The 25,521-nt window shown below is 35.4% G+C and overlaps 3 protein-coding genes and 8 non-coding genes across 12 annotated transcripts in view; all 11 read left to right on the forward strand.

The window, feature by feature from the left end:
• The window catches only part of LOC100183829 (serine/threonine-protein kinase Nek1-like), an 11,464-nt gene extending 4,887 nt beyond the window's left edge, over window positions 1-6,577 (forward strand). The window contains exons 11-21 of one of the 2 annotated variants that reach the window (XM_018817485.2): window positions 7-66; window positions 549-689; window positions 1,038-1,111; window positions 1,501-2,096; window positions 2,446-2,548; window positions 3,135-3,254; window positions 3,632-3,887; window positions 4,225-4,389; window positions 4,457-4,584; window positions 5,327-5,459; window positions 6,089-6,577. In XM_018817485.2, the coding sequence (XP_018673030.1) occupies window positions 7-66; window positions 549-689; window positions 1,038-1,111; window positions 1,501-2,096; window positions 2,446-2,548; window positions 3,135-3,254; window positions 3,632-3,887; window positions 4,225-4,389; window positions 4,457-4,584; window positions 5,327-5,459; window positions 6,089-6,099 (1,787 nt within the window). In that variant the 3' untranslated portion in view covers window positions 6,100-6,577. The remainder of the gene's footprint in view (window positions 1-6; window positions 67-548; window positions 690-1,037; window positions 1,112-1,500; window positions 2,097-2,445; window positions 2,549-3,134; window positions 3,255-3,631; window positions 3,888-4,224; window positions 4,390-4,456; window positions 4,585-5,326; window positions 5,460-6,088) is intronic. The other variant, XM_026840529.1, reaches the window with a different exon arrangement.
• Window positions 6,578-9,597: 3,020 nt separating this feature from the next.
• LOC100181456 lies at window positions 9,598-11,707 on the forward strand. Its single transcript, XM_002128950.4, has 4 exons — window positions 9,598-10,322; window positions 10,712-10,843; window positions 11,025-11,146; window positions 11,561-11,707. Exons 1-4 carry the CDS (start codon window positions 10,028-10,030, stop codon window positions 11,591-11,593), a joined length of 582 nt encoding a protein of 193 aa, XP_002128986.1. The 5' UTR covers window positions 9,598-10,027; the 3' UTR covers window positions 11,594-11,707.
• Window positions 11,708-12,730: 1,023 nt separating this feature from the next.
• Window positions 12,731-21,183, forward strand: LOC100180674 (kinesin-like protein KIF3A). Its single transcript, XM_018817783.2, has 16 exons — window positions 12,731-12,857; window positions 12,917-13,007; window positions 13,196-13,357; window positions 14,003-14,154; window positions 14,398-14,581; window positions 15,101-15,240; window positions 15,793-15,990; window positions 16,177-16,290; window positions 16,440-16,569; window positions 17,117-17,285; window positions 17,776-17,956; window positions 18,329-18,406; window positions 18,775-18,987; window positions 19,402-19,470; window positions 19,797-19,918; window positions 20,575-21,183. The coding sequence occupies exons 1-16, from the start codon at window positions 12,852-12,854 to the stop codon at window positions 20,627-20,629; spliced, it is 2,064 nt and encodes a 687-aa protein (XP_018673328.1). The 5' UTR covers window positions 12,731-12,851; the 3' UTR covers window positions 20,630-21,183.
• Window positions 21,184-21,453: 270 nt separating this feature from the next.
• trnae-uuc lies at window positions 21,454-21,525 on the forward strand. The gene has a single exon. It is a non-coding gene; the product is annotated as a tRNA-Glu (tRNA).
• A 7-nt stretch (window positions 21,526-21,532) lies between these two features.
• On the forward strand, window positions 21,533-21,603 carry trnag-gcc. Its single transcript has one exon. It is a non-coding gene; the product is annotated as a tRNA-Gly (tRNA).
• A 1,287-nt stretch (window positions 21,604-22,890) lies between these two features.
• Window positions 22,891-22,962, forward strand: trnae-uuc. The gene has a single exon. It is a non-coding gene; the product is annotated as a tRNA-Glu (tRNA).
• Window positions 22,963-22,969: 7 nt separating this feature from the next.
• On the forward strand, window positions 22,970-23,040 carry trnag-gcc. Its single transcript has one exon. It is a non-coding gene; the product is annotated as a tRNA-Gly (tRNA).
• Window positions 23,041-23,767: 727 nt separating this feature from the next.
• On the forward strand, window positions 23,768-23,839 carry trnae-uuc. The gene has a single exon. It is a non-coding gene; the product is annotated as a tRNA-Glu (tRNA).
• A 7-nt stretch (window positions 23,840-23,846) lies between these two features.
• trnag-gcc lies at window positions 23,847-23,917 on the forward strand. Its single transcript has one exon. It is a non-coding gene; the product is annotated as a tRNA-Gly (tRNA).
• Window positions 23,918-25,202: 1,285 nt separating this feature from the next.
• On the forward strand, window positions 25,203-25,274 carry trnae-uuc. The gene has a single exon. It is a non-coding gene; the product is annotated as a tRNA-Glu (tRNA).
• Window positions 25,275-25,281: 7 nt separating this feature from the next.
• Window positions 25,282-25,352, forward strand: trnag-gcc. Its single transcript has one exon. It is a non-coding gene; the product is annotated as a tRNA-Gly (tRNA).
• The last annotated feature ends 169 nt before the right edge of the window (window positions 25,353-25,521 follow it).

Genomic DNA, 25,521 nt, shown 5'->3' on the forward strand with positions numbered 1-25,521 from the left:
CTGGAGGTGACATTGGATTGGAAATTGCTGGCCTTCCCCTGCAAGAAACTACATCTGTTATGGAAGGTATGGAGCTGCTTTGGTGCATAGCTGTTTCTTTGTTTTTTATATTTTTTTTCCAAATTAAAATGACTATATAAGCATAAGAATGGTGCTTGCTGTAATAGCTTGAATTTTAACCATATTTAATTTTTTGTCAAAAAATACGCATGAAAATTGGGTGCATTTTTTCCGAATCAATATGACTATATGAGTATAATGACTATTGTTTGCAATATAGCTTAAATTTTACCCATATTTCATTTTTTGTCAAAAATGCACACGAAAATATGATGTATTTTTTTCCAAATCAGACTAATATAAGTAGATTTTGTTTGCAATATATCTGGAATTTGAACCATATTTAATTTTTTGTCAAAAGTACACACGAAAAATGTTCATTATTTCTAAATTAATTTGACTATATGTGTATAATGAATGTTAGTTGCAGTAATAGCTTAAACTTAACCCTTTTTTTCTTAAAAAATACACTTGAAAAAATTTTGCAGCAACAAATGCGATTGATGATGTCACAATGGTGAACCAACCAGTAAAAAAAGGTTGGGAAGTGCCGAGCGGAACTTTTGTTCATCGTTTGAACCAATTAACCATCCACCAGCCAACAATGACATTACCACCAGATGAAAATGGTTTGTTTTATTTTTAGGATTTTATAACCGTCCTAAAACTTTTTTTGGAAATTCTTGATTTTTTAAACTTCTTAAATTTTTGATTTTCTGAACTTCCCGAAACAGATCTTGCTTAAAAAAGGCTCATAAAAGAATGAAATAAATGTTCTACTAGTCTGCCATGTTTGAATAAATGTTGTTTACCCAAATTCCACAGTTAAGTTTTAATAAAGTTATACCAATAGTCTAACTTTACATGAAAATTCTCCTCTATTTTATAACATTGACTTTTCATGATATTTTTTCTCACAATTTTTATTATTTTGAATCAGATATTTTCCAAACATAGTTAAAACCTAAATATTTTAGATGAGTTGTCCGCCACAACAACTACTAAACCATCTGTTGAAGGCAAAGAAATAAAAGATTCTGAAGAAGAATTGGTAAATATTTAATCCTTGTTTTATATTCTTGTTTGCCAGTAGAAGTTTTAAGGTGGCTGTACACAGTATCCGGCATGCGAAGTCGTATGCAAACCCACTACCGAGTTCCGCACGCGGCAGCAAAATCCTGACAAAACAGACAAAACGGATGAGTTCTGGATACTGTGCACAGCCAACTGTAAGATAATGCTTATCAATGCGTGTTACAACTTTATTCTGTTTCTCTATGTTTGTTGTTTTACCATGCAAACTATCACACTTGAAATTACTTATTTACCAGTACAGTAATTTTAGTATGTATAATGTTTATTTTTATCAGGTACTTAAAATTTGATTCTTTTTAGAAACCAATTATTTTCTTCTGTCGAGCTAATTTTTTTGTTCTACAGAAATTGGATCCAGAAAGTCCGGTTAATAACAAGACAACAGTAATCCATAAATCCACACCCACACACAGTAATGTTGCCAACCAACCTGGTATACAGATGGCAGCTAATTTTAAACTGGTGCCCAACCTTGGTACATATGTTATACCTAAAACACCAGAAGTAGATGGTAGTAAATCTCAAGAAACCATCCAAAGTGTACCAGCAGAAACTGTTGGAGCACCGGCCAAGCCACCATTAAACAACATGCTCTCTAAGCCACCAAGTGGCCTTGATGATGTAATAGAAGACGACATGGAAGAGGTTGAATTGGTTAACGAAACAAAATCCACTTCCGAACAAAAGAACCAGCAAGCTGTAGCATGGTCCAAGGAAATGAAACCAGACCAAACACCAGCACCGAATACACCATCTGAAAGAAATGTCATGCAGGAACCAAAATCGACCAAGCCAGAGTTAAAACCAAAACCATTAGTTTTACCGAAACCACTCATTCCAAAGAAACAAAGTCCTTCTAAAATTGTAAAAACACCCGAACCAGTTGATAAACCTTCACAAATTTCACCGCATTCTTCTCCGGAGTCAATCAACAAGGAAAAGTAAGTTTTTATAAATTGTATTAAATATTTGGAGTCCAACAATATAACTTATTTCACTGCTCAATTTTTCTTTCCTATGTTTTAAAATGCTTTTTACAAACGGATACCATGTACATCAACCACAAAGTTACATAGAATCATATATGGTAACTCGTAACAAGCACAAGCTCTATACACACCTGTGTTATAATGACTGTGGTTTCCCGGCCACACGAGGATAAAGCAAGTTACTTTCTGTTTCATTCACATATACTTCACCAAACATGTATGCTTTCTTCTCATAAAAATAGGATTTATTTGTGTATATAAACCGCAAAATTCACCTACCCAACGAAAATACTATTTTTAGAACGAAAACCCCAGCAAAACCATCAGTACCGATCATAAGTGAAAGTCCTTTGTTCACCAAGAGGAATCTTCCTGTTCAAATGACAACTTCTCCAGCTCTAAAGGTGACGCAGTTTTACAGTTTAATCAAAGAAAAAACAGTAGCTCCTTATATAGTAGAGAAAGATAGGAGACCCTTATATTCTGTTTTTACTTACCATTTGGTAGTAAACAAAAAACCTTCAAAGAATTATAAAACCGTATCCTCATGGCTCCCATAGACCGTTGTTTATTGTTTAAAAAGCGATCAGGATATTTAGATATTATGTGCTAAAGGTGTCCCATCTTACCCCACAATACTATATGTTAATTAAAATGTTATTCCAACATGTTTTTGCTCCAACTTTCAATCTAAATTAAAGTTACAGTACACTATTAAAACTACCGAGAAAAGCAAAATGTCAAGATAATAAATTTAATATAGTAACTCTTTTCATTTGACTTACGTCAATATTTATCAAATGTTAATTTTGCACCATCTTCTAGTTTAAATATAAAGTTGTGGTGACAAAATCAGCATGTTTCTAAACCTTTCAAAACAGATCTTGCTCAAAATAGTATCATAAAAAAATTAAATAAACTAAATAGTTGGACACCCAAAAACAATTTAATTTTTTCCACCAGTAATAAAGTCTATCATCACACTTACAGTTAAACAGCGACTCCGACACTCCTCAAGCCAACCCACTGAGCAAAACTTTATATTCTACTGCAAGCGACCAAATGTTGAAGAAAATTACTTTGGGTCAATTTGATTCTCCCAACCCGAAGGTACAGTGTTTATATAATGCCGATAAAAATTGGATAATTTTAACCTAAAAATGTTTAATTTTTAATTTTTTAGGGTTGAAACTGAAATTTTAAATTAAAAATTTTTATTTCTTTCCTTTTTTGTGAACACTGCTGAAATGATCTCTTCTTTTCATTACACATAGTATTGTGGAGAAAAAACACATACTGTTAGCGCATAATATCTGATATCTCCTGACCGTGTTCTATTTTAGAGTTGTAAAAATTCGGTTACATAATACTGTCCATTTTCTCTGTTAGTTACCAAAAGGAACATTTAAATAGAATTAAACCATTCAACATACTACCCCAACATTCTATATATTAATTGACTTTCAAATTTCAACATTTGTTCCCAGTTGCTACGAACATGTTCGCTCCCGGACCTTGCCACTTGCGTTGGTGATGAATCCTCCCAAGCTCCTCCAGATGTCCGGATGTCAGTCGCATCTTCCATGAATGACACCAACTTTGATGAGGACGAGGTGACGAGCCTCCCTGATGACACAATCACAGATGCAGATGATGAAGAAATGGTTGCTACCGACGACGAGGACATGAGCAACCTCCGAGCAAACATGGAGAGTTTCCTCCAAGAACCAGAAGATGATAATGGTTTGTTGGAAATTATTTTTCAATAGTTATCACATTATTTATTCCGGCTCAAATTTTTTAGGATTCTTGCATATTTCAACCAACCTATCAATCTTTCATAATGTCTGTCGGTATCTCTGTGTGGATAGATTTAGTTTCTGCTTCTCAGTTTTAAAAATAGCATGAAGTGGTTGCTAATATTTCATGAATAATACAGTTTTAAATATAGCATGAGGAGGGTTTTCGTTATTTTCCCGGTTTTAAAAATAATTTGTGCATACCAAGGATAATGGTTAATAATAGCTCGCTGTTATTTAAATTGTCTTGTTTTTGGTTAATGGATGTTTTGACAATTCAGATTCATCTCCATCGTTTTCGGCGCATCAGAGCATGGCAATTGTTCTACCCGATGACGTATCAGATGACGTATCGGATGACGTAGACAATAACGTGTCAGATGACAATGACGATATTGACGAAGTTAACGATGACGTCATAAGCGAAAATGGAGACTGGGATTCAGGTTAGTGACGTCATATTCTAAATAAAAAAATATTCTTGTTGCGCTGATGCCATTGTTCACGTCACAGCGAGCGATGTTTCGTCAGAGGAGCCGTCAGAAACTGAAAGCATTTTCTGTCGGTTGGAACATTCGAGGGAAGAACTGGAAAGGGAACTTGGGATGGAAGCTTTTCTAAAGGCATACAGATATATTCAGGTAAGAGAAACATTCTTGTTATATTTATGATTGCCCTGGTGCTGCTTACATATAAATGCCCTGATATTAATAAGTGTGTTTTTTTACAAATGCTTATTATAAATGTCTTGGTGCTGTTACAGTGGCCGTCATGTCTGTAGGGCAAACTTCAAAATTTAACTATAGATGCTCCAGCCCAATTGTCGCTAATTGGTTGTCCCTAAATTATCATTCATATATAGAAGAATGCGAAATTAATAAAAGTGTTGTCAACAATATTCATACTATATTTTTCTAGACAGTACAGTAATGCTTTTGTTGATGTCTAAAGTTTCGATTTCCCAGAACTGACAATAAGTAAAATTAATATAAAACTACCAATATTAGTCGTTGGTGAATTAGCGCACATGCCTTTAAGATGTAACGGGTTCCTTACCAAGAGGTAATGAGTTCAAAGCTCTTCGCTGCTACTATTGTGGGCGTGTGGGCGTATGTGTCCTTTAGCAAAACACTAAACGCCAATTGCTCCGACTCGGTGGTCACTAATGGATTGTCTAAATTGTCACAAAACCATATAAAAAAAAACATAAAAATTACTCCAATAGTTACATTCGTATAATACATAACATGGCAAGAGGTGTATGAAACAGAACACCCTTGTTATAACGACTGACGTTTTCCGGCCACGCTAAGAGAAAGCAAGTTACACTCATTCATTCACACCGTTGTTTGACCTCGTTTTGACTTTTGTACCACGTGACAGGCAATCCACGAGGACGAAGACGAATCCGTTTCGGAATGCGAGGACAGAGTTCGTAGTTTGCTGGGTGCACGTCACGATGACGTATATCAACGTATACTGCAACTTGTAATGGCGGACGGAGCATACTGTGAAGGTGACGTCATAAGTATTTATTTACGAATCATTTTCTAAAATAATATTTTCTACTCATTGTACGGGTAGCAACAGCTATTAGATTGGTGATATTTATATCCTTGTAAAATGTGAAAGCGAAAATATAGTACGATGGGGAAGATATTTCTACATTATGTGCTAAAGGTGTCCCGTCTTCCCCCACTCTACTATATATACAATACCACACACATACCGTGTATTCTTATATATGTGAGTACATATATTATCACATGTATAACGCATAGCGAAATTTAATACTTAAGTTTGCTATGGTATAAACTATTTAACTTTAACTGGTTCGAGACGGCCTTGCTCTTGCATTTAGTCCACGAAAGTTTTTTGCAAGAAATGCGTGACAAGTTTCGCTATATATATATATATATGTATATGTATGTACGGTAATTCTATATAGTAAGCAAGCAGTATTCTTAATCAGCTCAGTGAAAGAAAAACAGTCTGATAGCTTGTTAAACTATGAACTGTTAATACATCAAGGGCAATATTGTAACCGCATTCAGCCTGGTATTACGAAGGTCTATAGTACCTTTGAATTTAAGCTGTTTAGATATAGTAGAACAAAGGTTCACATTATTTGTTATTATCGAACAGACAACAGCTAACATGGCATCAAGCAGACTTCTCATATTTGAAATTTCCAATTCTTCAACCTACATTCCGTGATCCGATAATTGACATTGTGACGTCATAAAAACCGTTGCCGCTCGTACCCACCAGCATTGAAAAATCACGCCCGATTAATATTTATGGTCGTGATTTGGCGCATTCTGCTTCGCGGCCGCTGCTGACGCGGTTTTAACCCTGGAATAGCTCACCTGGGGAAAGCTTCACATTATTTATGATGGATTGGTGTGAACACGAATGTTAATAATTAATGTTCCAAATTTACGACTGTGCTTGTTTTGGTGCAAAAAACAGAGTTAATTCCACGCATACGAAGCCGAGGTAATAAGCAATTACCGGCCCTGCATCTGCTTTGCTATATATGTTGTTCCGAAAATGTTTCGTAATTAGATCTTTACGTGTTTAGAAGCTGACTGTGTACTTTATTTGTATAATACAAGCCTTATTAAAAGTGTATGTTTTTTTGCATATGATCAAATATTGCAATCTTTGTATAAAATTATTTAAAAAAATAAAAATAGTTTCCTAAACGTAAAATACTCGTTTTTCACTTCTAAACGTAATCCTGTTGTTTACCTGCTGCACCTATACGTCCAAATTCGCTTAACAGGTATCGGTCGGTTGATGGTTTCAGAACTTAAATAAACAATTGTTCTAACTTAATAAGATTGTAATGTACCTGCAAATTCATTGCCGCAGTGCGATCGTGTTTGTCCAGCAAAATTGTACCGTATATAGTAGGGTGGGGGAAGATGGGACACCTTTTCATTATATTTTCCCGTCCAATTTGGTAGTAAACAAAAAACTTTCAAAGAATTATAAAACCACATTCTTACGACTCCCAAAGACTGTTGTTAATTGTTTAAAACATGATCAGGATATGTTGCTATTATGTGTCAACAGTGTACCATCTTCCCCCACCCTACTATATAATTCATACCTCTACGTGAAAACGAAATCCAATACAACTATCCCATTTAAAAAGCAGGTTCCAATAAAGAAAATGGCAAATACTGCAACAATCAAGTTTTGACATCGCATTTAACAAAACATCTGTGCAGACACTACTTGGCGCCATTTTATTTTTTAAATAGTTCAAGCAGATTAAAACTAGTTTCGATAAATTATACATTTTATGTAAATACGTCGTGAAAGCCAAGAAAAACTGAGCTTTTGGCTGCTTTTTGCTGCGATCCGAACATTTGAACTTTATGTGTGTTGGATTTTATTTAGCTGCCACACGACAAGGCCAGTTCGTAACCGCCTGTTCCACTATCTTTGCCGAATTATAATTTGGAAATACCTTCTTCCATGAGTCCGTTGCCTGAGTGGTTTCAATTTGGAAGATTATTTTTGCGTGTTTCCGAACAAGGCGTAGTTATCGGCTTATTTAGGTACAATTATGGAAAGCGGTTTCCGTATTTCGAGGGAAATTGAGCTTATCTGTTAGCAGATAATTTCGTTAATTTATCACAATTTTTATTGTATATACTATCATAGTTAAAACCAGTAAAAAACAAAACAAAAAGGAAATAAATTTAGACTTAATGTTTGGTGGTAAAAAAAGCAGCATTTTTGTTGCAAATATTAAGTCTTTATCTTAAAAGAAACTGTTTGTTGCGAAGTGTTTGATTTTCAAATATTTTTTAACTCTTAACGCCATCTTGTTTTGAACCCTTTCGTTCAAGATATGTGACTTCATGTCATCACGGTCGCAAATATTGTTCTTGGTAACCGAAACGTGTCGTGTAACAAAATAAAAGAAGTTTCCAAAAACTGAAACCGCCACGACAGCAATATCATAAAAATAATCTACTTCAAAGAACATCTCACGTCTCAAAATTCAGTAGTTGTTTTAGAATAAACATAAAGTTTTCAATTGCGTTTAAACTTTCGACCTATTCGATGTTTGTGTTTAAAATTTAATCACTTTGACGCATATCTCTATACTGCGTTTATTGCCAGAAACATAGTTCTGTAGTATAGTGGGGGAGTATGGGACATCTTCTCATTGTATTTTCTCGTTCCATTTACTGGTAAACAAACAACATTTAAAGAAATACAAAACCTTTTCCCCACGACTCCCATAGACCATTGTAATTTGTCTAAAACGTAATCAGGATATTTGCATATTGTGTGCTAAAAGTGTCCCATCGTCCCCATCCCACTATACCATAACTGCAATGTGCTGTAACACCGGAACTTAATTAAACGAATATTTATTTGTTTTTCCTTATTCGACGCAGCACCTTCGTGTTCCAGGTGAGTGCGTTTTCCATCAACGTCGCTTTCAATTGATCTCTGAATGTTGCGAATTTAAACGCGTGTCAGAACGCAGAAAAATACAGCGAAATACGGTAACCACATCGAATAAAAAACCGCAAAAAATTCAATTAACATTTCCGCTATTCTAAATTTAACTCCGCACTATGTACACCAATCTCGTGAATTTTTAGTGGTGCAAACCAAAGCAAATAACCGCTAATCAGCGGAACCTAATAACCGTAAATCGGGTCAATTTATCGACCAATGCATTAACAATTGACCAACCACTGCTGTTACCGCTAATCTAAATATATAGCTACAGTTTCTTTGTTGATTTCACGAATTTTCCGTCGGTATTTTTATTGAACGAGTGTTAGAATTTGAGGTTAAGTAATTATACTTTATAAATTTAATAATTATTTTTTAATTAAAAAAATATTTATGATCTTTTTCATAAAAATCTAACGTCATCATTTAAAAAAATCTGTCATAATAAATCAAACGACCATGCCATTACTACACCGTTAATTTACAATTCATTATGATTCCCACTTCACTTCATTTGTGTTGGGGCCGCAAAGGCTTACTTGATTAACACAGGTGCATTATGTTGACAAGTTTACCAAATAAATGACCTGCCCTCAGAACACACTTTCTCTCCAATATGCTATTAACTATTGATGACTGTGCGGTCGGCCAGCGCTTTAAAGCTCAGGCACGCGAGATCCTGCAGTCAATTCCTGAAAAACGTGCCCGGGCGCATGTTAGCAGCGAAAACAGTAGGATTTTTAGAGATATTGTATAAAAGGCGTTGACAGGTTTAATATAAGGTTTTAGATTTATAGTAGGTTGGGGAAGACGGGACACCTTTAGGGCTTTATATCTAAATATCCTGATTTTCTTTTGAATAGTTAACAACGGTCTGTGGGAGTCGTGAGAATATGTTTTTTATAATTCTTTGAATCATTCTTTACTACTAAATTGGACAAGAAAGTAGAATGAAACGATGGCCCATCTTTCTCCAACCTACTATACATCATGAATCTTAAATCGGATAAGCGTTATAAATGTGAAAACAAATATAAATTCTTCATATAAAACTTCGATCGCCAACGTTCCGAGAAAGTTTACAGGTCTCTTAATGTTTTTTTTGTTAAACCCTTTTCCTGCAATAAATTGAGGTATTCGGTAAAGGTGACCTGAACTATCTCTATCAACCTGTAATCCGCAGTACACTAGGTCATTATATTCGCCGCATTTACTAACAATAACTTCATTAAAAACCTTTAAAGCATTCAAATTGAAGATCGACCGGCTGTGAAACAAGTACGTTTTAACCAAATTATTTAAGCGCGAATAACTATAGCGACAAGGTTATGCGGAACCAAGATTTACCAGGTAGTCAAACATTTAGCATAAAAAATATATTGTAAGATTGTAAAATGAAAGACAATACTAAGAACAGAAGTTTAAGTTGCGATAATGAGTTTTACGTTGTATAAGACACCCCTTTGAACCACTCGTTAGAAAAGTGATTTATAAAAAACATCAGTAACATTTTGCATTACCTACGTTGTTTTGGAAAGCATTAGATACACATTGAATGCAAGGTATTTCTCGTTCTCTATAAGATACTTCATAATGTGTGGCTTATTTCGCACGGCAACTCTCGCGTTCTGTCTAATTGGAGTAGTGGTCAGTGCTCCGACGAAGTCATATGTGGAAGACATTCTAAAGAAAATGATACGGGAAGAAGAGGCTTCTCTTCCGCAGGAGCAGAATGACATCTCAAACTTCCGGAATTCCGACTACCAACCTCTGCGGAAAGAGTTCGGAAACAATGCAGTTAGGAAACGAAACGTTGCATTCGATAAACAGGAGGAATCTTGTGAAGATCTGGAGTGGTTCGTCTTTATTGGCAACATGCCAGCTTGTGGTATGTATATGCTGTGTGTGTTGTATCTTATAGGTATACAATATATTTGCATATTTCGATGAAATAATATGCTACAGTAGCAAGTGTGTATATAGAAAGTTGGCGTAAACATTTTTTTACGATAAAAATGTACTTTAACCGCCTGGATACATTCTTCCATGGTGGAATTGCAAAGCGACTTTTTAAAAGTAATGTACCGTTATTGAATGTTTTTTTTTCATTTCTGTTTAATATTATTAAATTCTCTTTACCGTGTATCTACCTGATCTGTTATTGAATGCGTGTTAATTACACCTCTGTTCACATATGAGCGAATAATCTGTACTTATCCCCAAATCCCCGTGAACGCAGATAATTTAAATTAAAAAATACTGCGTCTTTGTATTTAGTGGCCCCGCTGTGGCAGATCGGCTACGACCCAACGTACTGTAATAAAATGAAAAACGGTTGGGTCTATTGTGGATGTGATACTAACTTCACGCCTGGAATGGCGGAGGGAATTGATACTTGTATAGACAAAGGTGAGACCTCAGGTCACATGCAGATCAAATGCGTACACCTGTCTATATTTATTACATGAGTTTATAAAATTGTATTCTAAACGATTTGTTCGTTTATTTTAATAAAGCCTGTTTATACAGGTATCTATGCTTTAAGTTTATTCCAACCGTTCAATATAACCTAAACATTGTTTTTTTGCAGCGGAGGCCAATTCTAGTGGTCGGTGTCATCTCCTGCCTTGTCCGAGCGATTTCTCTTGCGAAGAAACGATGCCGGGTGTTCGATTTGACTGCGTGAAAGCAGACGTGGTCGTTCCTACATGGGTAAGTAATTTTGGGTACGTTTTGCTACATGGAATGCTTTTCGTCAATCAGTTGTTCTTGTTCTTTGTCATGGTTATTTCGCTAATACTGTTACAATTGATGACAATTGAAACACTATTTTAGTTAATTTTTTATGGTTAGCATGTATAACTTCAAACATTACATAATTACCGAAACATTACAAATTATAATAAAAACAGTAGAACCATTAATCTCTTATTAAGTATTGGTGACTCTGCTGCCTCACCAACAATCTCTTCTCACAAGCACATAAATACAGGATTTAAGCACGCGCTGATGCCTGAAACCATATATAGGGCGTTGTACGTTTAAGTAACTTGTATAATGGGACTAAAAAGGGGTTTTATTTTTGCATGTAAAACTTTTAATCAAACAAATTACTTTCATTTCTAGTATAACAGCCAAGACAAACAAACGATGGAATAGAACACCGAAGCTCATCCTGACACATTGAAAGTTTCTCTCCTTGTTCCGCTGTAAATTTGTATATTTTGTGTTTATTAATTTGTGTCAAATTGTCCAAATTATGTGTAAGGATAAGAAAACACAATAAAACATTCGTGTAATGCAAATGGTACAATATATTGAAACAAAATGGAAAGGTCTCGGTCACGTCCCGTACAAATTTTCGCACATTGTAACGTTATGTTCATAGCGGATTTATGTTATATACCGTCAAACAATCCTGTAGCGCAGTGGTTAAAGCAAATAAGTCCAGACGATTTTACCCGATTTAAAGTTTGAACAGCCATGCCATCACTGTTCGCGTGAGGGTCATAGGAAAAGTTTAGAAATTGTTGAAACACACAGAAAGTGATGTCACCCAATCAGTATAAGTCAGAGACGTACTCTAGGAATGTCAAGCCCTCCTTCATGACTCTGCACACATACCACGGGCAACAATGTAGCACGGCTGCAATGGCAAAGTGGTTGGCGCGCCAGCGTGTAACCGTGAAGGTAATAGCTTCAAGGCTCGTCGCTGGTATCATTGTGGACGTATGTGAGATTGGCCATGGCAAAGTGGTTAGCGCGCCAGCCTTCAACGGTCAGGTAATGGTTGCAAAGCTCGTCGCTGCTACCATTGTGGGCGTATGTGACATTGGGCAAAAAGAGAACACCCGTCATATCGACTGTCATTTCCCGGCCAAAGTAAGTTCCGTTTATCCATTCACTTTAATTGATTAATAGGTTAAATACGCGAAGATGTGTGGAAGTGCGAGTTTTATTTATATTGGCTCTATATGACCACTGGCATACTGCGTGGCTCGTGACTGTACTAAATCAATATAAAACCCCTTGTCCACCGCTGTAGTTCGTTGGTTGGCGCGCTAACCCAGACTCCAGCAGTCCAGCGGGCATGGATTCAGGGCTCGTCGCTGTTACCGTTGTGGGCGTATGGGTCCTTGGGCAAGACACTAAAAACGTCTTACACCGACTTCGTTCTATGACTTTGGTGTACTTATTTGTGTAGTTCGTTTTTTAGTTTTTAGATCTCAAATAAAAGAAATTTCTATAGTTCGGTCATAGACAACGTATAAGTTCGATCGCGGCACTTTAAATCAAGCGGTTACACAAAACATTCTCGAAAAAATTATTAAAGATTTATTTTATTCAACCTGATTATTCTTTTAGCCGTAGTAGAGCCATAGTATATGCTGCAAAGCTGCTTTTGGTTGTCAAAACGATGCCGGTGGGTTTTTAGGAATATATATTTTATATTTTTTTCATATTTTCCTTTTATGTTTTTAGGACAAGGACAATGATAATGTGAAGGTGGTGGTTAGATGCAGACCTTTCAACACAAAAGAAAAGTCTGCAGAATATCGTCAAGCTGTTAAAGGTCTTTATTCTCATTTTCTGTTAAATGTTTCAATTTTTAACCAGTTCACATCCAACTCATCTACATTATATTTATCATGTTTTTGTGTTTCTGCTTTTTTTTCAACAAGGAGGGTTAGGGTTAATGTCGAAAATTATTTTTCGAAAAGTGCAAAAAAACTATCTAATATCTACTTTGTTTAAATACAGTGGAGGAAGTAAGGGGTCAGATTTCTGTAGAAAAATCAAACTCAAGTGAGCCTCCAAAAACTTTCACATTTGATACTGTGTTTGGACCAGAGAGCAAGCAAGTAGACGTCTATAACTTGACTGCAAGGCCGATTGTTGATTCCGTTCTTGAAGGGTATAATGGTATGTTTCAAGTATTTTATTTTAAATGTAATCAATTCTGCAAATTTGACCCTGATCTAGGGCCTATGCAGTTAAACGATTCACTTTACTGCTAATTAGTTTGATTAGCAGACTTAAGTAAGTCGCTCACATATCCACTGGAAAACTTTTTCATGTACACAAGTGGTAATTGCTACACATACCATAGGTTGGCCAAAAGTCACGATTTCCCAAATGTAGTTTGATCACAGACTCATGCAGACTTATTTATGAATCTTATATTTTCTTACCACACTCCTATAATACATTTATTTTTTTTCTAAAATAACCATTGCAAAATGAAAAACTGCATATGAATTATTTGATTCCCTTTTAAAATAACTCATTTTTGAGTTATTTGATTTTGTTGTCAGTTAGTCTCCCTATACGTGCATCCCATCGATCAAAACGCTACAGATATGTGAAGCACAGTATACCCTGCTGTACCCTACATTGTACATTTATATATTTATAGTTCAGATCTTTATGTTGTGGTTCATTATTTGGGAATACGATGGTTTGTTCGACGCACCATGATATGTATTTCTCCTCCGTGTCACCTTTCCATGCATAGACAGCAGTTCTGATACAATGTTTTATTGTTCTTAAACTTTTTGTATCCAACAGGAACAATTTTTGCATATGGGCAAACTGGAACGGGCAAAACTTTTACAATGGAAGGTGTTAGATCCGTCCCAGAACTCAGGGGAATAATTCCAAACTCGTTTGCTCATATATTCGGTCACATTGCAAAGGCAGAAGGAGACACAAGATTTCTGGTAAATTGATTTTAAATCTCATTTTTCTCAAGTGTAGATTTTTTTTAGAATAGACAGTGGACTTATGTGAGGTCATTGGCAAGGACTTGGGATTTAGGCCAGATTTGGCCCAATACCCCAACACCCGGAAAGCCCATAGTCTTTCATGTGACCTGTGCCGTGACAGCGCATCGCAGTCAGACACGTATATCCTTTACCCATGCGGCTGATTTCATCATTTTTTCTCAAAACTAAAATACAAAGGGTCGAGTGTCTTACTTGGAGATCTACAATGAAGAGGTGAGAGATTTGCTGGGGAAAGATCAAACAGCTCGTCTTGATGTGAAAGAGCGTCCAGATATCGGGGTTTTTGTCAAAGACCTTTCAATGTTTGTGGTGAACAACGCTGACGACATGGATCGGATTATGACACTTGGAAATAAAAATAGTTGAGTACCTTGTGTTTTTAAATCTATGTTTTGTGAATACTTTTTACAATATGTTGTGTATATATTATGCCCTCGCCGCCAGTTTGTTGTAACCTTCGGTAATTTTTTTATGCACATAACAAGTTAACACACAAAATTGAGTCCTAAGGTTTTGATGTAAAATATAATAATGTTAAACGAAAAAACCTAGTCAATGTCATTTGACAATGTAACACGTTGCTCATTAAGTAATGCCTGGTGGTGCTGTAACAAAGAAATCAAAAAGATTGGGGTCTAAAGTAATATCATAAAAGCTCATATTGGTAATTGCATACATTATTCATATTCCATATGTACTCTTTATAAAAGCACTATATATATTTCAATATTTATAAAGACTAAGCTTTTAGTTTTACCCATTTAGGTTTAAAAATATACTTCTGCTCCGGGAAAAAAAAAAAAAAAATTCATATTACTTTGTTACATACATTTCAAAACCTAGCATTTTTAAATTTTAAAAATATTCCACCTGTGTTTAGGATCTGTTGGTGCGACTGATATGAATGAACAAAGTTCTCGTTCCCACGCAATATTTACTGTAACGATTGAATGTAGTGAGAAGGGATTGGACGGCCAACAACATGTTCGTGTGGGGAAACTGCATCTAGTTGATCTTGCTGTATGTTGTATTTATTAGTTAGTCATCCTACGTTTGCAAATTTTTAGAAATGTTTTTTTTTTGTAACTGATTTAAGTTTTTTTTCTTATACAGTTTCTTTTTAAATGTCTTTATTTTTGTTTGTTTTTTCGTAGTTGATCTAAGTTTTATTCCTCGTTAATGTTTTTTTTTGGTAAGAGTGTTTAGTTCCATTTAATTTTTTCATAACTGATTTAACATTCTTTTATTTGTGCTGCTGGACATAACGTAAATAATATTTTAAATTAATTAATGAATTAGGACTTTACAAATTGTGCAAAGTAAAAATTTATATTTTGGTTAAAAGTCTGATATAAATAATCTGTCACATCTACATCAAAGGTGTGTATTGTGTAGGACCTCACTCATATAAAAATGTTAGAATATATGAATAGAACTTTTTAGCGGATCATCTGGTATAAAAACCGTTGTATTTCTGACGTTTGATTATTGACAAATTATTTACATTTAGGAAAGGAATATATATATATAGCTTCCAAAAATTCTATTTTTGTCATATTTCTTTTTACAAAGGGTTCAGAGAGGCAAGTAAAAACTGGAGCAACAGGGCAGAGGTTAAAGGAAGCCACGAAGATCAATTTATCTCTTTCAACGCTCGGCAACGTCATCTCATCCTTGGTGGATGGGAGGAGCACTCATATTCCTTATCGGAACTCTAAACTGACGAGGATGTTGCAGGACTCTTTGGGTGGGAACTCAAAAACATTAATGGTAGGGGTATAGTGGTGTTAAAATAACATTTTTTTGTTTGGTATGAAAATATAAAGTTAACTTGAGTTAGCATGTTGGAGTGTTAGTTTCGTTGTTTTATGTGAATTCTCTTTTTAAGTATGTTCTTGAACACATTAAATTTAACACTTGCGTTTCTAAAGAATCTTTCTCATTCTGTGTTTTCAGTGTGCCAACATTGGACCAGCTGATTATAATTATGATGAAACAATATCTACTTTACGATACGCTAATCGTGCAAAGAATATTAAAAATAAAGCAACGATAAATGAAGATCCAAAGGTATTATTATTTTGTTTCTGCCTTTTTGATTTAAGAGGAAAACTATTAAAATTAAAATAAACAACTATATTAAACTTGTTTGTATTTTAGCATCAGGTATTTAGTACTTTGTATTTTTTGGGGTAAATTTTATATTTTTGTTTTTTCAGGATGCTTTGCTACGTCAGTTCCAGAAAGAGATCGAGGATTTAAAGAAGAAGTTGGCGGAGGAGGGGAGTGGGAGTGAGGGAGAAAGTGAGGAGGAGGTTGATGAAGATGGAAATATTGTGAGGAGGAAAGGTGGATCTTGTTTCATTTTTAACATGCCGTAACACTGGAGATAATTCATGTCTCTTATGTCTTATTATTTTTTAATGGTAGTTTAACCCCGAACTGTTTGACTGCACCATTTAAAAAAAACTTTTCTTTTTCCTTTTTTTGGCTACAACAATGTTAACATTTGTGATTTTAAGTTATTACCTACAAGTATTTAAGTTTGAGCTTGTGCACTTAATTGTTATCAGTTACCCCATTGAATTTAATAAGGCATATTTAGGTTCTAAATAAACATTTTGTCCAATGAGACAGCTTTGTAGCATTTTTTAAGGTCTGAAAAATTTCAGTTCAAAAAAAACATTTCAGAGGTTATAATTGTTTGGCAAAGTTTTGACCCAAGGCTAAGAAATTATTTTGGAAACTTAAAAAAAATGTTAAGAAATCTTTGAATTACAGAAATAGTCGTGGTCAGTGGCGTATCCAGAGGGGAGTTTACAGGATTTTTATTTTTTACATTAAAACATTCCCCCTAATTTTTGTTGAGCTTGTAACTTTTCTATTTAATGTCAAGGTAAAAAAGGAAGAAGGCGCAGATTGTCGTCGTCACACATGGCTGAACTTCAAAAGAAAATTGACGAAGAGCGAAAGCAACTGGAGGAAGGGAAGGAAATGGTTGAAGAGGAGAGGAACAAAGTGAAGCACGATCTTGAGAAGAGGGTGGAGGACCTCAAGAAAGCTCAGTAAGTTACGAAGATGTGCTTCTTATCTTTTCTGTTTTGACTATTTAGCATTTTTAGTTTTTGTTTAACAAGGTTATACTTGTTCTTGTCCACCACTTGTAGTCATATTATTTGTTTTTTAGAAATTGTTTTAATTTATAAACTCAATCATAGGCAACATACTTTAGGTAAGGCAAGGATAGTTAAATTCACAATCCTCTAAAACGAATCTAAATCTGTGCAAAAAATCTAGAGTAGGCCTGCCTATTCTGTCACCCTGGGTTTGGGCCCATACACTCAATGCATAAAAAAACACAATAATATCACCAGCAAAGTAAAATACTTGGTAACTAATAAGCTGACACGAGGTGTATGAAACAGAACATCTGTGTTATAACGACTGTCGAGTGTCGTTTTCCGGCCTCGCGTGGATAAACTAAGTTACATTTATTCATTATATTCACCTCGTTGGGTCTTACGGGTTTGTTAAAAAGTATCCGTCATGTTACAGATTGGAGCATGAACAGTTGCAAGATCGCTTGCGGGTGATCGAACGAAAGGTGATCGTCGGCGGTGTAGATTTACTCGCTAAAGCTGAGCAACAGGAAAAACTTCTTGAAGAATCGAATGTTGAACTGCAGGAGAGGAGAACACAGGAAGCTGAACTGAGGAAGCAGATTGAAAGTAAAGAGGTCGGTGGCATGTTGCTATTGCTAACACTAAAATTTTTCGAGGCACAATTTTTTATATAAAGATTGCCAAACGTGTAGCAATTGTTTGTATGTTTTTTGCCGTTAAACCGCTGAAGACGTCTTACCAAAGAATTGAATGTTTTTATGCTATAAGAAAGATGTTTTGGGTTCGGAATATTGCTCTTAGCATAAAGTTGAGAGGTTATGTATAGAAAATAAATGATTCTGCCCCGGCATATAATATTTTTATATAAAATATTAAATTATGACCAAAGTATAAATTCTGTGATGCTTCTTATACTGTTAGTAGCTGTTATATGTGTGATACAAACCAATTACACTGTTTAGTAATATATTTGTTACTAAACACAGGCAGAAAGACTGGATATAGAGGAGAAATACAGCAATCTGCGTGATGAAGCGCAAGGAAAGACAAGGAAACTACGCAAAGTAAGTTTACAAACAATTGCAAATCACATTGGATCATGTCAGCCATATCGGGATACTTCCACAATATTGTATTGTCACTAATGCCCAGGCATAGAAATAAGTTCTGACATAAAAGGCAATTTTTTTTTTTTAATTTTGAATTTAAATTTTATATTTTAAATATTGATTCTTTTTTTTTAATTTCAATTCTATATTTTAAATTTCAATTCTATATTTTAAATTTTAATTCTATATTTTAAATTTCAATTCTATATTTTAAATTTTAATTTTATATTTTAAATTTAATTCTATATTTTAAATTTCAATTTTATATTTTAAATTTAAATTTTATATTTTAAATTTCAATTTTATATATTTTTTTTCCCCAGGTATACAACATGCTGATGTCAGCAAAATCTGAAATGTCGGACATGAAGCACGAACATCAACGTGAAGTGGAGGCAATGCTGGAAAATGTTCGTCAAATACAAAGTGAACTGACGAGGCTCTCTCTCATCGTCAAATACTTCGTTCCTCCCGAGTTTACTCAGATGATTGGAGATCACGCAAACTGGAATGAGGATATCGGGGAATGGCAGTTGGTGAGATTGGATATTTTTAAAGTTTTTAAATTCAGTTTAGTTTGTGATTATAAGTATATTGTACGTACGTAAGGTACAGAAATATTTCCATTTTTATATCATTTTAAAATAAATTTGAGTTTCAAAGCTTTTATTCTATATGACTGCATTGTTTGGTGGCATCATTTTGAGAGAACGTAACAATACATATGAAAGGCAGGTGTTTCAATTAACAAAGAAAAAAATGCTCTTTTTAAAAAACAGGACTGCGACCCCCAAAACACTCCTTTAGGCTGCGCTACTAACACAAACATAGCTTCTCACCTAAGAAGACTAAATGCAGTGAGAAGTGTACCTAACATATTATTTTGTTTCTACTGCAGTATGTAATATAAGGGATTTGTAATGTGTATTCTAACTGAGACTTATACACAGAAATGTGTGGCATACACTGGGAACAACATGAGAGCTCCAATACCGGAGAAGGAACCAAATAATAATGAGGTAATGATTGCTTCATGTTCAGTTGGAAATTTTTTTTTTTCATTATCGTTTTTTTATTATTATTTTGTTTACTAGAATAACTTATTCATTGTTACTTGCAGTATTCACATGTTCGTTTATTAAAAAATATTTATTGTGAATTGAAAACAAAGGTGTTCTACTGCCTGGTATATGCATGTGAATGTTTAAGATGAAAATATTATAAAATATTACCTTATAAAACACAGTAAACAATTTAAAAACGACTTCGACAACCCCCTTAGCAAGTAAACAGTACAGTAGTGTCCTACAGTAGGTGAATTTAATATATAACTTCATATTTTCAGCTTGAGATGGATTTATCGGCAAATTATCTTTCTTATCCTGGTGAGGTAAGACGGGACACGACGCAACGTCCAAAAACTGGGAAATCCAACAAATCGTCACGCTTTAATAAGTTTGGCAAGAAGTAAGTGTATATGTTTGTGTCGTCAACAAATTTATATCGGTAATTTTGTAAACTTTATATTGAACTGTGTAGAATGAATGATTTTCTGTCCTACTACTTGCGTAATGAGTTAGACCAGGGCTTCCTAAACTGGAGGCACGTAACAAACTTCAGGGGTTGACAAGAATATACCAATCTTACACAAAATCCTGTGGTTTTTATAATATTAACAATAAAGAGGCACAAAATTTTTAGGAGAATAAAATGGGTCACGAGCACAGTCGTATAGAGAGTCTTAAATTAGACATTAAACTGGTAGAGATGTACTTAGTACTTCAATTGATGATACAATCAAAACCAGGATTCAGCATTATTGTAAAACTAAATTAAACTAAACAAAACAACTGGTTAATGAAAGAAATACCTGAACAAATCACCCATCTTATATGCCCCAATTGGATGCCGTAACACATCATGGTGGAACCACTGATATTGTTTGATGACTGCACCTCACTATAACTGACAGTTCTGCTTGTTAATATAATGCCAAATCATTTTCGAATCAATTCTTGCAATGTTAAATAAATCGTATTTTAATCATGCAAACTGTGACTATCCGCTTTTTAGCCAAGGTGCTGGGCCATATCTTTAATTTTTTACATTTGTAACTTAAACAGGAAAAAGACAGTTTTATCGCCACAAGACCAAATTGATGCTGTACTGTTATCGTAACCAAGTTGAAAAGTGATGTTTGAATTTGAAAACCTGCATGGGAAAGTTCATCATCTTGACCTAAATCCTCCACTTTGCAACTTATTGGTTGCACAAACCTTATGTAATGTTTTGAAAGATATTCGACATCGCAAACAAAACTGTCACAGTACTTGTATGGGTTATTATATGAATGCAATGATATTACAAGCACAGCTGTGTTACAAACACACACAACAACAGCGAGTATTAAATTTACACACAGATATCCTTGAAGCGTAATCCTGTACCTCGAAATTAGCATGTCTGAGGTGACAAATTTAAGATAGGTGCTTAACGAACGCTGTTGTTATCAGGTGGTTAAAATCCACAGTAAAACATTTTGTAAACATTGCTACAATTATTAAAGGTTTGAGTTGTATGGTGCTACTTTATTTTTCTTTAACTATTTTGGTTCTACATTTGTACAGTATTTCATAGCACGACATGTTGTGTCCCGTATAATCGTTGATCACTGTGTCAAAAAACTTCGGTGAATTTGAATAAAATATTGTGAATAAACGTTGATTGATACGTAGCAATGAGTTGTATGGCACAAACATGACCAGCCCTTGGGAGATAATACCGACACCGTAACGACAATATAAACTGGTGAAGGTTTACAATTCAACACATGGTCCTATTGTTGACATCGCGTATTTAGATATATTGTTTATTTCATGATTAAACATGAATGTTAGTAGTTTGAACCAGAGTCCGTATATAGACATGTGTTGGCCCCTTTAATTCTGAAACGTGAAGAGGCGCGCATGTCCGTAGTCGCATTTTGGTCTCGTTTATGCGTCTCCTACATGGTCTAGTGGTTAGGATTCCTGGCTTTCACCCAGGCGGCCCGGGTTCGATTCCCGGTGTAGGAACATGTTAGCATTGGTGGTTCAGTGGTAGAATCCTCGCCTGCCACGCGGGGGGCCCGGGTTCGATTCCCGGCCAATGCAAATTTTCTCACATTTTGTTAAAAGTAGACCACAAATTTGACAGCAGCACGGCTACGCAGCATTTATAACAAGTTCATTGCTGCGATAACTAACTTCAAAGGATATTTATTTATATTCAACTTTTTATTACTAGAATGTTTTATTATTTTAACGTACAGTGACGGCTGAGTCGTTCTTATAACACGATTTTTAATACGATAGCCAGGTTGTCAGGTACGCTATAGCCATTCGATAATGGCGGTTGTTCCTGCTTATTTATTCAATACACAGTTAATTATATCATCTCATACCGGAACCTTTTTTGGGTGGGCACGCAGAAGTTAACATATAGATTGTTTCGTAAACAGTTGGTATGGTTGTTCCATGCCACGTCAGCTTTATAACCGGTTATATTTTAAATCTAAAACCACTTAATTTCTGAAAACTTGGAAACTTAGTGTGTTACAATACTGACGTCACAATCAGCCTGCTCGCCAATCTTTGAAGCTGATTGGTTGGATTGCTCACGTGACTGAAGCCTCGCACCAGCTGATTACGCCTGCATTGATTGCTCTGCGCATAAAACGCCTCTTTTACAAAGCGCGTTACCACGTTTCATTCTAGTTGAAGTTGGTTCCACACCAGGTTACAATAAGTGAGTTGGTTTCAAGAAGTTTTCCTGAAAGACTTGAGTAAGTACTATTTCATTACATTAGTATATATTATAGTAGGATGGGAAAAGATGGGACACCTTTTTATTCTATTTTCTCGTCCCATTTGGAAGTAAACAAAGAGTATTCAAAGAATTATAAAATCGTATACTTACGAATCCTGTAGAACGTTCCTAATAGTTTAAAACACGATTAGAATATTTGGATATTATGTGCCAAAGGTGTCCCGTCTTCCCCCGCCCTACCTTCTGTTACGTCATACTATTTATTATAACATATACTTTTAATACATAATACAATACAGTTATATTATTGCACTACTTTATAAACAGTAACTATATGTTACAAATTGTGTGCCTAGCGTTTATTACTTTATTGTCAAATATTCTTCACTACATTATGTTTCAAGAATCGCGATGATCTGTATCACGTCACACGCAGTATCCAAGTTCACATTAAGTTTCTCCTAGACGTTTTTTTTAAATCGTGTTTGTTAAATAATATACGTCTCACACTTAGTGTGTGTCATAAATTTGTGTTATTGGTTCTTTTAATGCGCCAACTCTAAAACGTGAAGAGGCTTGTTAAAGAGGCGCGCATGTCGGTAATCGGATTTTGGTCTCTTTTTGTATGCGTCTCCTACATGGTCTAGTGGTTAGGATTCCTGGCTTTCACCCAGGCGGCCCGGGTTCGATTCCCGGTGTAGGAACATGTTAGCATTGGTGGTTCAGTGGTAGAATCCTCGCCTGCCACGCGGGGGGCCCGGGTTCGATTCCCGGCCAATGCAAATTTTCTCACATTTTGTTTGAAGTTATAGATAACAAATTTGACTGCAAAATCGGACACCCTTTTATTCGATGTCCTCGTTCCATTTGGAAGTAAACAAAGAACACCCGAGAAATTATAGAATAGTATATTTACGACTCCTGTAGAACGTTTTTAATTGTTTAAAACATGATCAGAATATTTGGATATTATGTGGTAAAGGTGTCCCGTCTTCCCCCACCCTACCTTATATTATGTCATACTATACCATATATACTGTTAATGTTTACTACAATACAGTTATTGCACTACTTAATAAATAGTAATTATATGTTACAAGTTTGGTGTTTATTACTTTATTATAAATTATTCTTTATCACACTATGTTTCAAGGGTCGCGACGGTTGTTTATCACGTCACACGCAATATCTGGGTTCACACTCGCTGCGTGATGTCCGTCATAAGTTTCGTAGGGTTCCTTAGTTGGACCTAAACCATAAAGGGACAGTTGTACGCGTATACGCTGGCCCTTAATATCCGCGTTAAATTTAACTTTAAAGTATTTTTGCGTATTAACTTTCTTCTACTTGCGTATTTTTATTCGTCTATGTTCAATAATACACATTTCATACTTAGTGTGTGTCACACATTAGTGTTGGCGTTTTTAATTCTCCAACTCAAAAACGTGAAGAGGCTTGTTGATGAGGCGCGCATGTGCGTACTCACATTTTGGTCTCGTTGTATGCGTCTTCTACATGGTCTAGTGGTTAGGATTCCTGGCTTTCACCCAGGCGGCCCGGGTTCGATTCCCGGTGTAGGAACATGTTAGCATTGGTGGTTCAGTGGTAGAATCCTCGCCTGCCACGCGGGGGGCCCGGGTTCGATTCCCGGCCAATGCAAATTTTATCACATTTTGTTAAAAGTAGACAACAAATTTGACAGCAGCACGGCTACGCAGCATTTATAACAAGTTCATTGCTGCGATAACTAACTTTAAAGGATATTTATTTATATTCAACTTTTTATTACTAGAATGTTTTATTATTTTAACGTACAGTGCGGCTGTGTCGTTCTTATATCACGATTTTTAATACGATAGCTAGGTTGTCAGGTATAGCCATTCGATAATGGCGGTTGTTCCTGCTTATTTATTCAATACACAGTTAATTATATCATCTCATACCGGAACCTTTTTTGGGTGGGCACGCAGAAGTTAACATATAGATTGTTTCGTAAACAGTTGGTGCAGTTGTTCCATGCCACATCAGCTTTATAACCGGTTATATTTTAAATCTAAAACCACTTAGTTTCTGAAAACTTGGAAACTTAGTGTGTTACAATACTGGCGCCACAATCAGCCTGCTCGCCAATCTTTGAAGCTGATTGGTTGGATTGCTCACGTGACTGAAGCCTCGCACCAGCTGATTACGCCTGCATTGATTGCTCTGCGCATAAAACGCCTCTTTTACAAAGCGCGTTACCACGTTTCATTCTAGTTGAAGTTGGTTCCACACCAGGTTACAATAAGTGATTTGGTTTGAAGAAGTTTTCCTGAAAGATTTGAGTTAAGTACTATTTCATTACATTAGTATATATTATAGTAGGGTGGGAAAAGATGGGACACCTTTTTATTCTATTTTCTCGTCCCATTTGGAAGTAAACAAAGAGTATTCAAAGAATTATAAAATCGTATACTTACGAATCCTGTAGAACGTTCCTAATAGTTTAAAACACGATTAGAATATTTGGATATTATGTGCTAAAGGTGTCCCGTCTTCCCCCGCCCTACCTTCTGTTACGTCATACTATTTATTATAACATATACTTTTAATACATAATACAATACAGTTATATTATTGCACTACTTTATAAACAGTAAATATATATGTTACAAATTGTGTGCCTAGCGTTTATTACTTTATTGTCAAATATTCTTTACTACATTATGTTTCAAGAATCGCGATGATCTGTATCACGTCACACGCAGTATCCAGGTTCACATTAAGTTTCTCCTAGACGTTTTTTTTTAAATCGTGTTTGTTAAATAATATACGTCTCACACTTAGTGTGTGTCATAAATTTGTGTTATTGGTTCTTTTAATGCGCCAACTCTAAAACGTGAAGAGGCTTGTTAAAGAGGCGCGCATCTCGGTAATCGGATTTTGGTCTCTTTTTGTATGCGTCTCCTACATGGTCTAGTGGTTAGGATTCCTGGCTTTCACCCAGGCGGCCCGGGTTCGATTCCCGGTGTAGGAACATGTTAGCATTGGTGGTTCAGTGGTAGAATCCTCGCCTGCCACGCGGGGGGCCCGGGTTCGATTCCCGGCCAATGCAAATTTTCTCACATTTTGTTTGAAGTTAGATAACAAATTTGACTGCAAAATCGGACACCCTTTTATTCGATGTCCTCGTTCCATTNTAGAAGTAAACAAAGAACACCCGAGAAATTAAAGAATAGTATATTTACGACTCCTGTGAACGTTTTTATTGTTTAAACATGATC

Source organism: Ciona intestinalis, chromosome 2 (assembly GCF_000224145.3).
Source record: "Ciona intestinalis chromosome 2, KH, whole genome shotgun sequence".
In the NCBI taxonomy this organism is placed as follows: domain Eukaryota; kingdom Metazoa; phylum Chordata; class Ascidiacea; order Phlebobranchia; family Cionidae; genus Ciona; species Ciona intestinalis.

Excerpts from the sequence above, each read along its gene's own strand:
- LOC100180674 (XM_018817783.2), top strand. Across the intron at positions 15,241-15,792 it reads TGCATCTAGTTGATCTTGCT|GGTTCAGAGAGGCAAGTAAA; the intron begins GTATGTTGTATT and ends CTTTTTACAAAG. Across the intron at positions 17,286-17,775 it reads GAGGACCTCAAGAAAGCTCA|ATTGGAGCATGAACAGTTGC; the intron begins GTAAGTTACGAA and ends GTCATGTTACAG.
- LOC100181456 (XM_002128950.4), top strand. The coding sequence starts at position 10,028 with ATGTGTGGCTTATTTCGCACGGCAACTCTCGCGTTCTGTCTAATTGGA. Across the intron at positions 10,844-11,024 it reads TGATACTTGTATAGACAAAG|CGGAGGCCAATTCTAGTGGT; the intron begins GTGAGACCTCAG and ends GTTTTTTTGCAG. Across the intron at positions 11,147-11,560 it reads ACGTGGTCGTTCCTACATGG|TATAACAGCCAAGACAAACA; the intron begins GTAAGTAATTTT and ends TTTCATTTCTAG.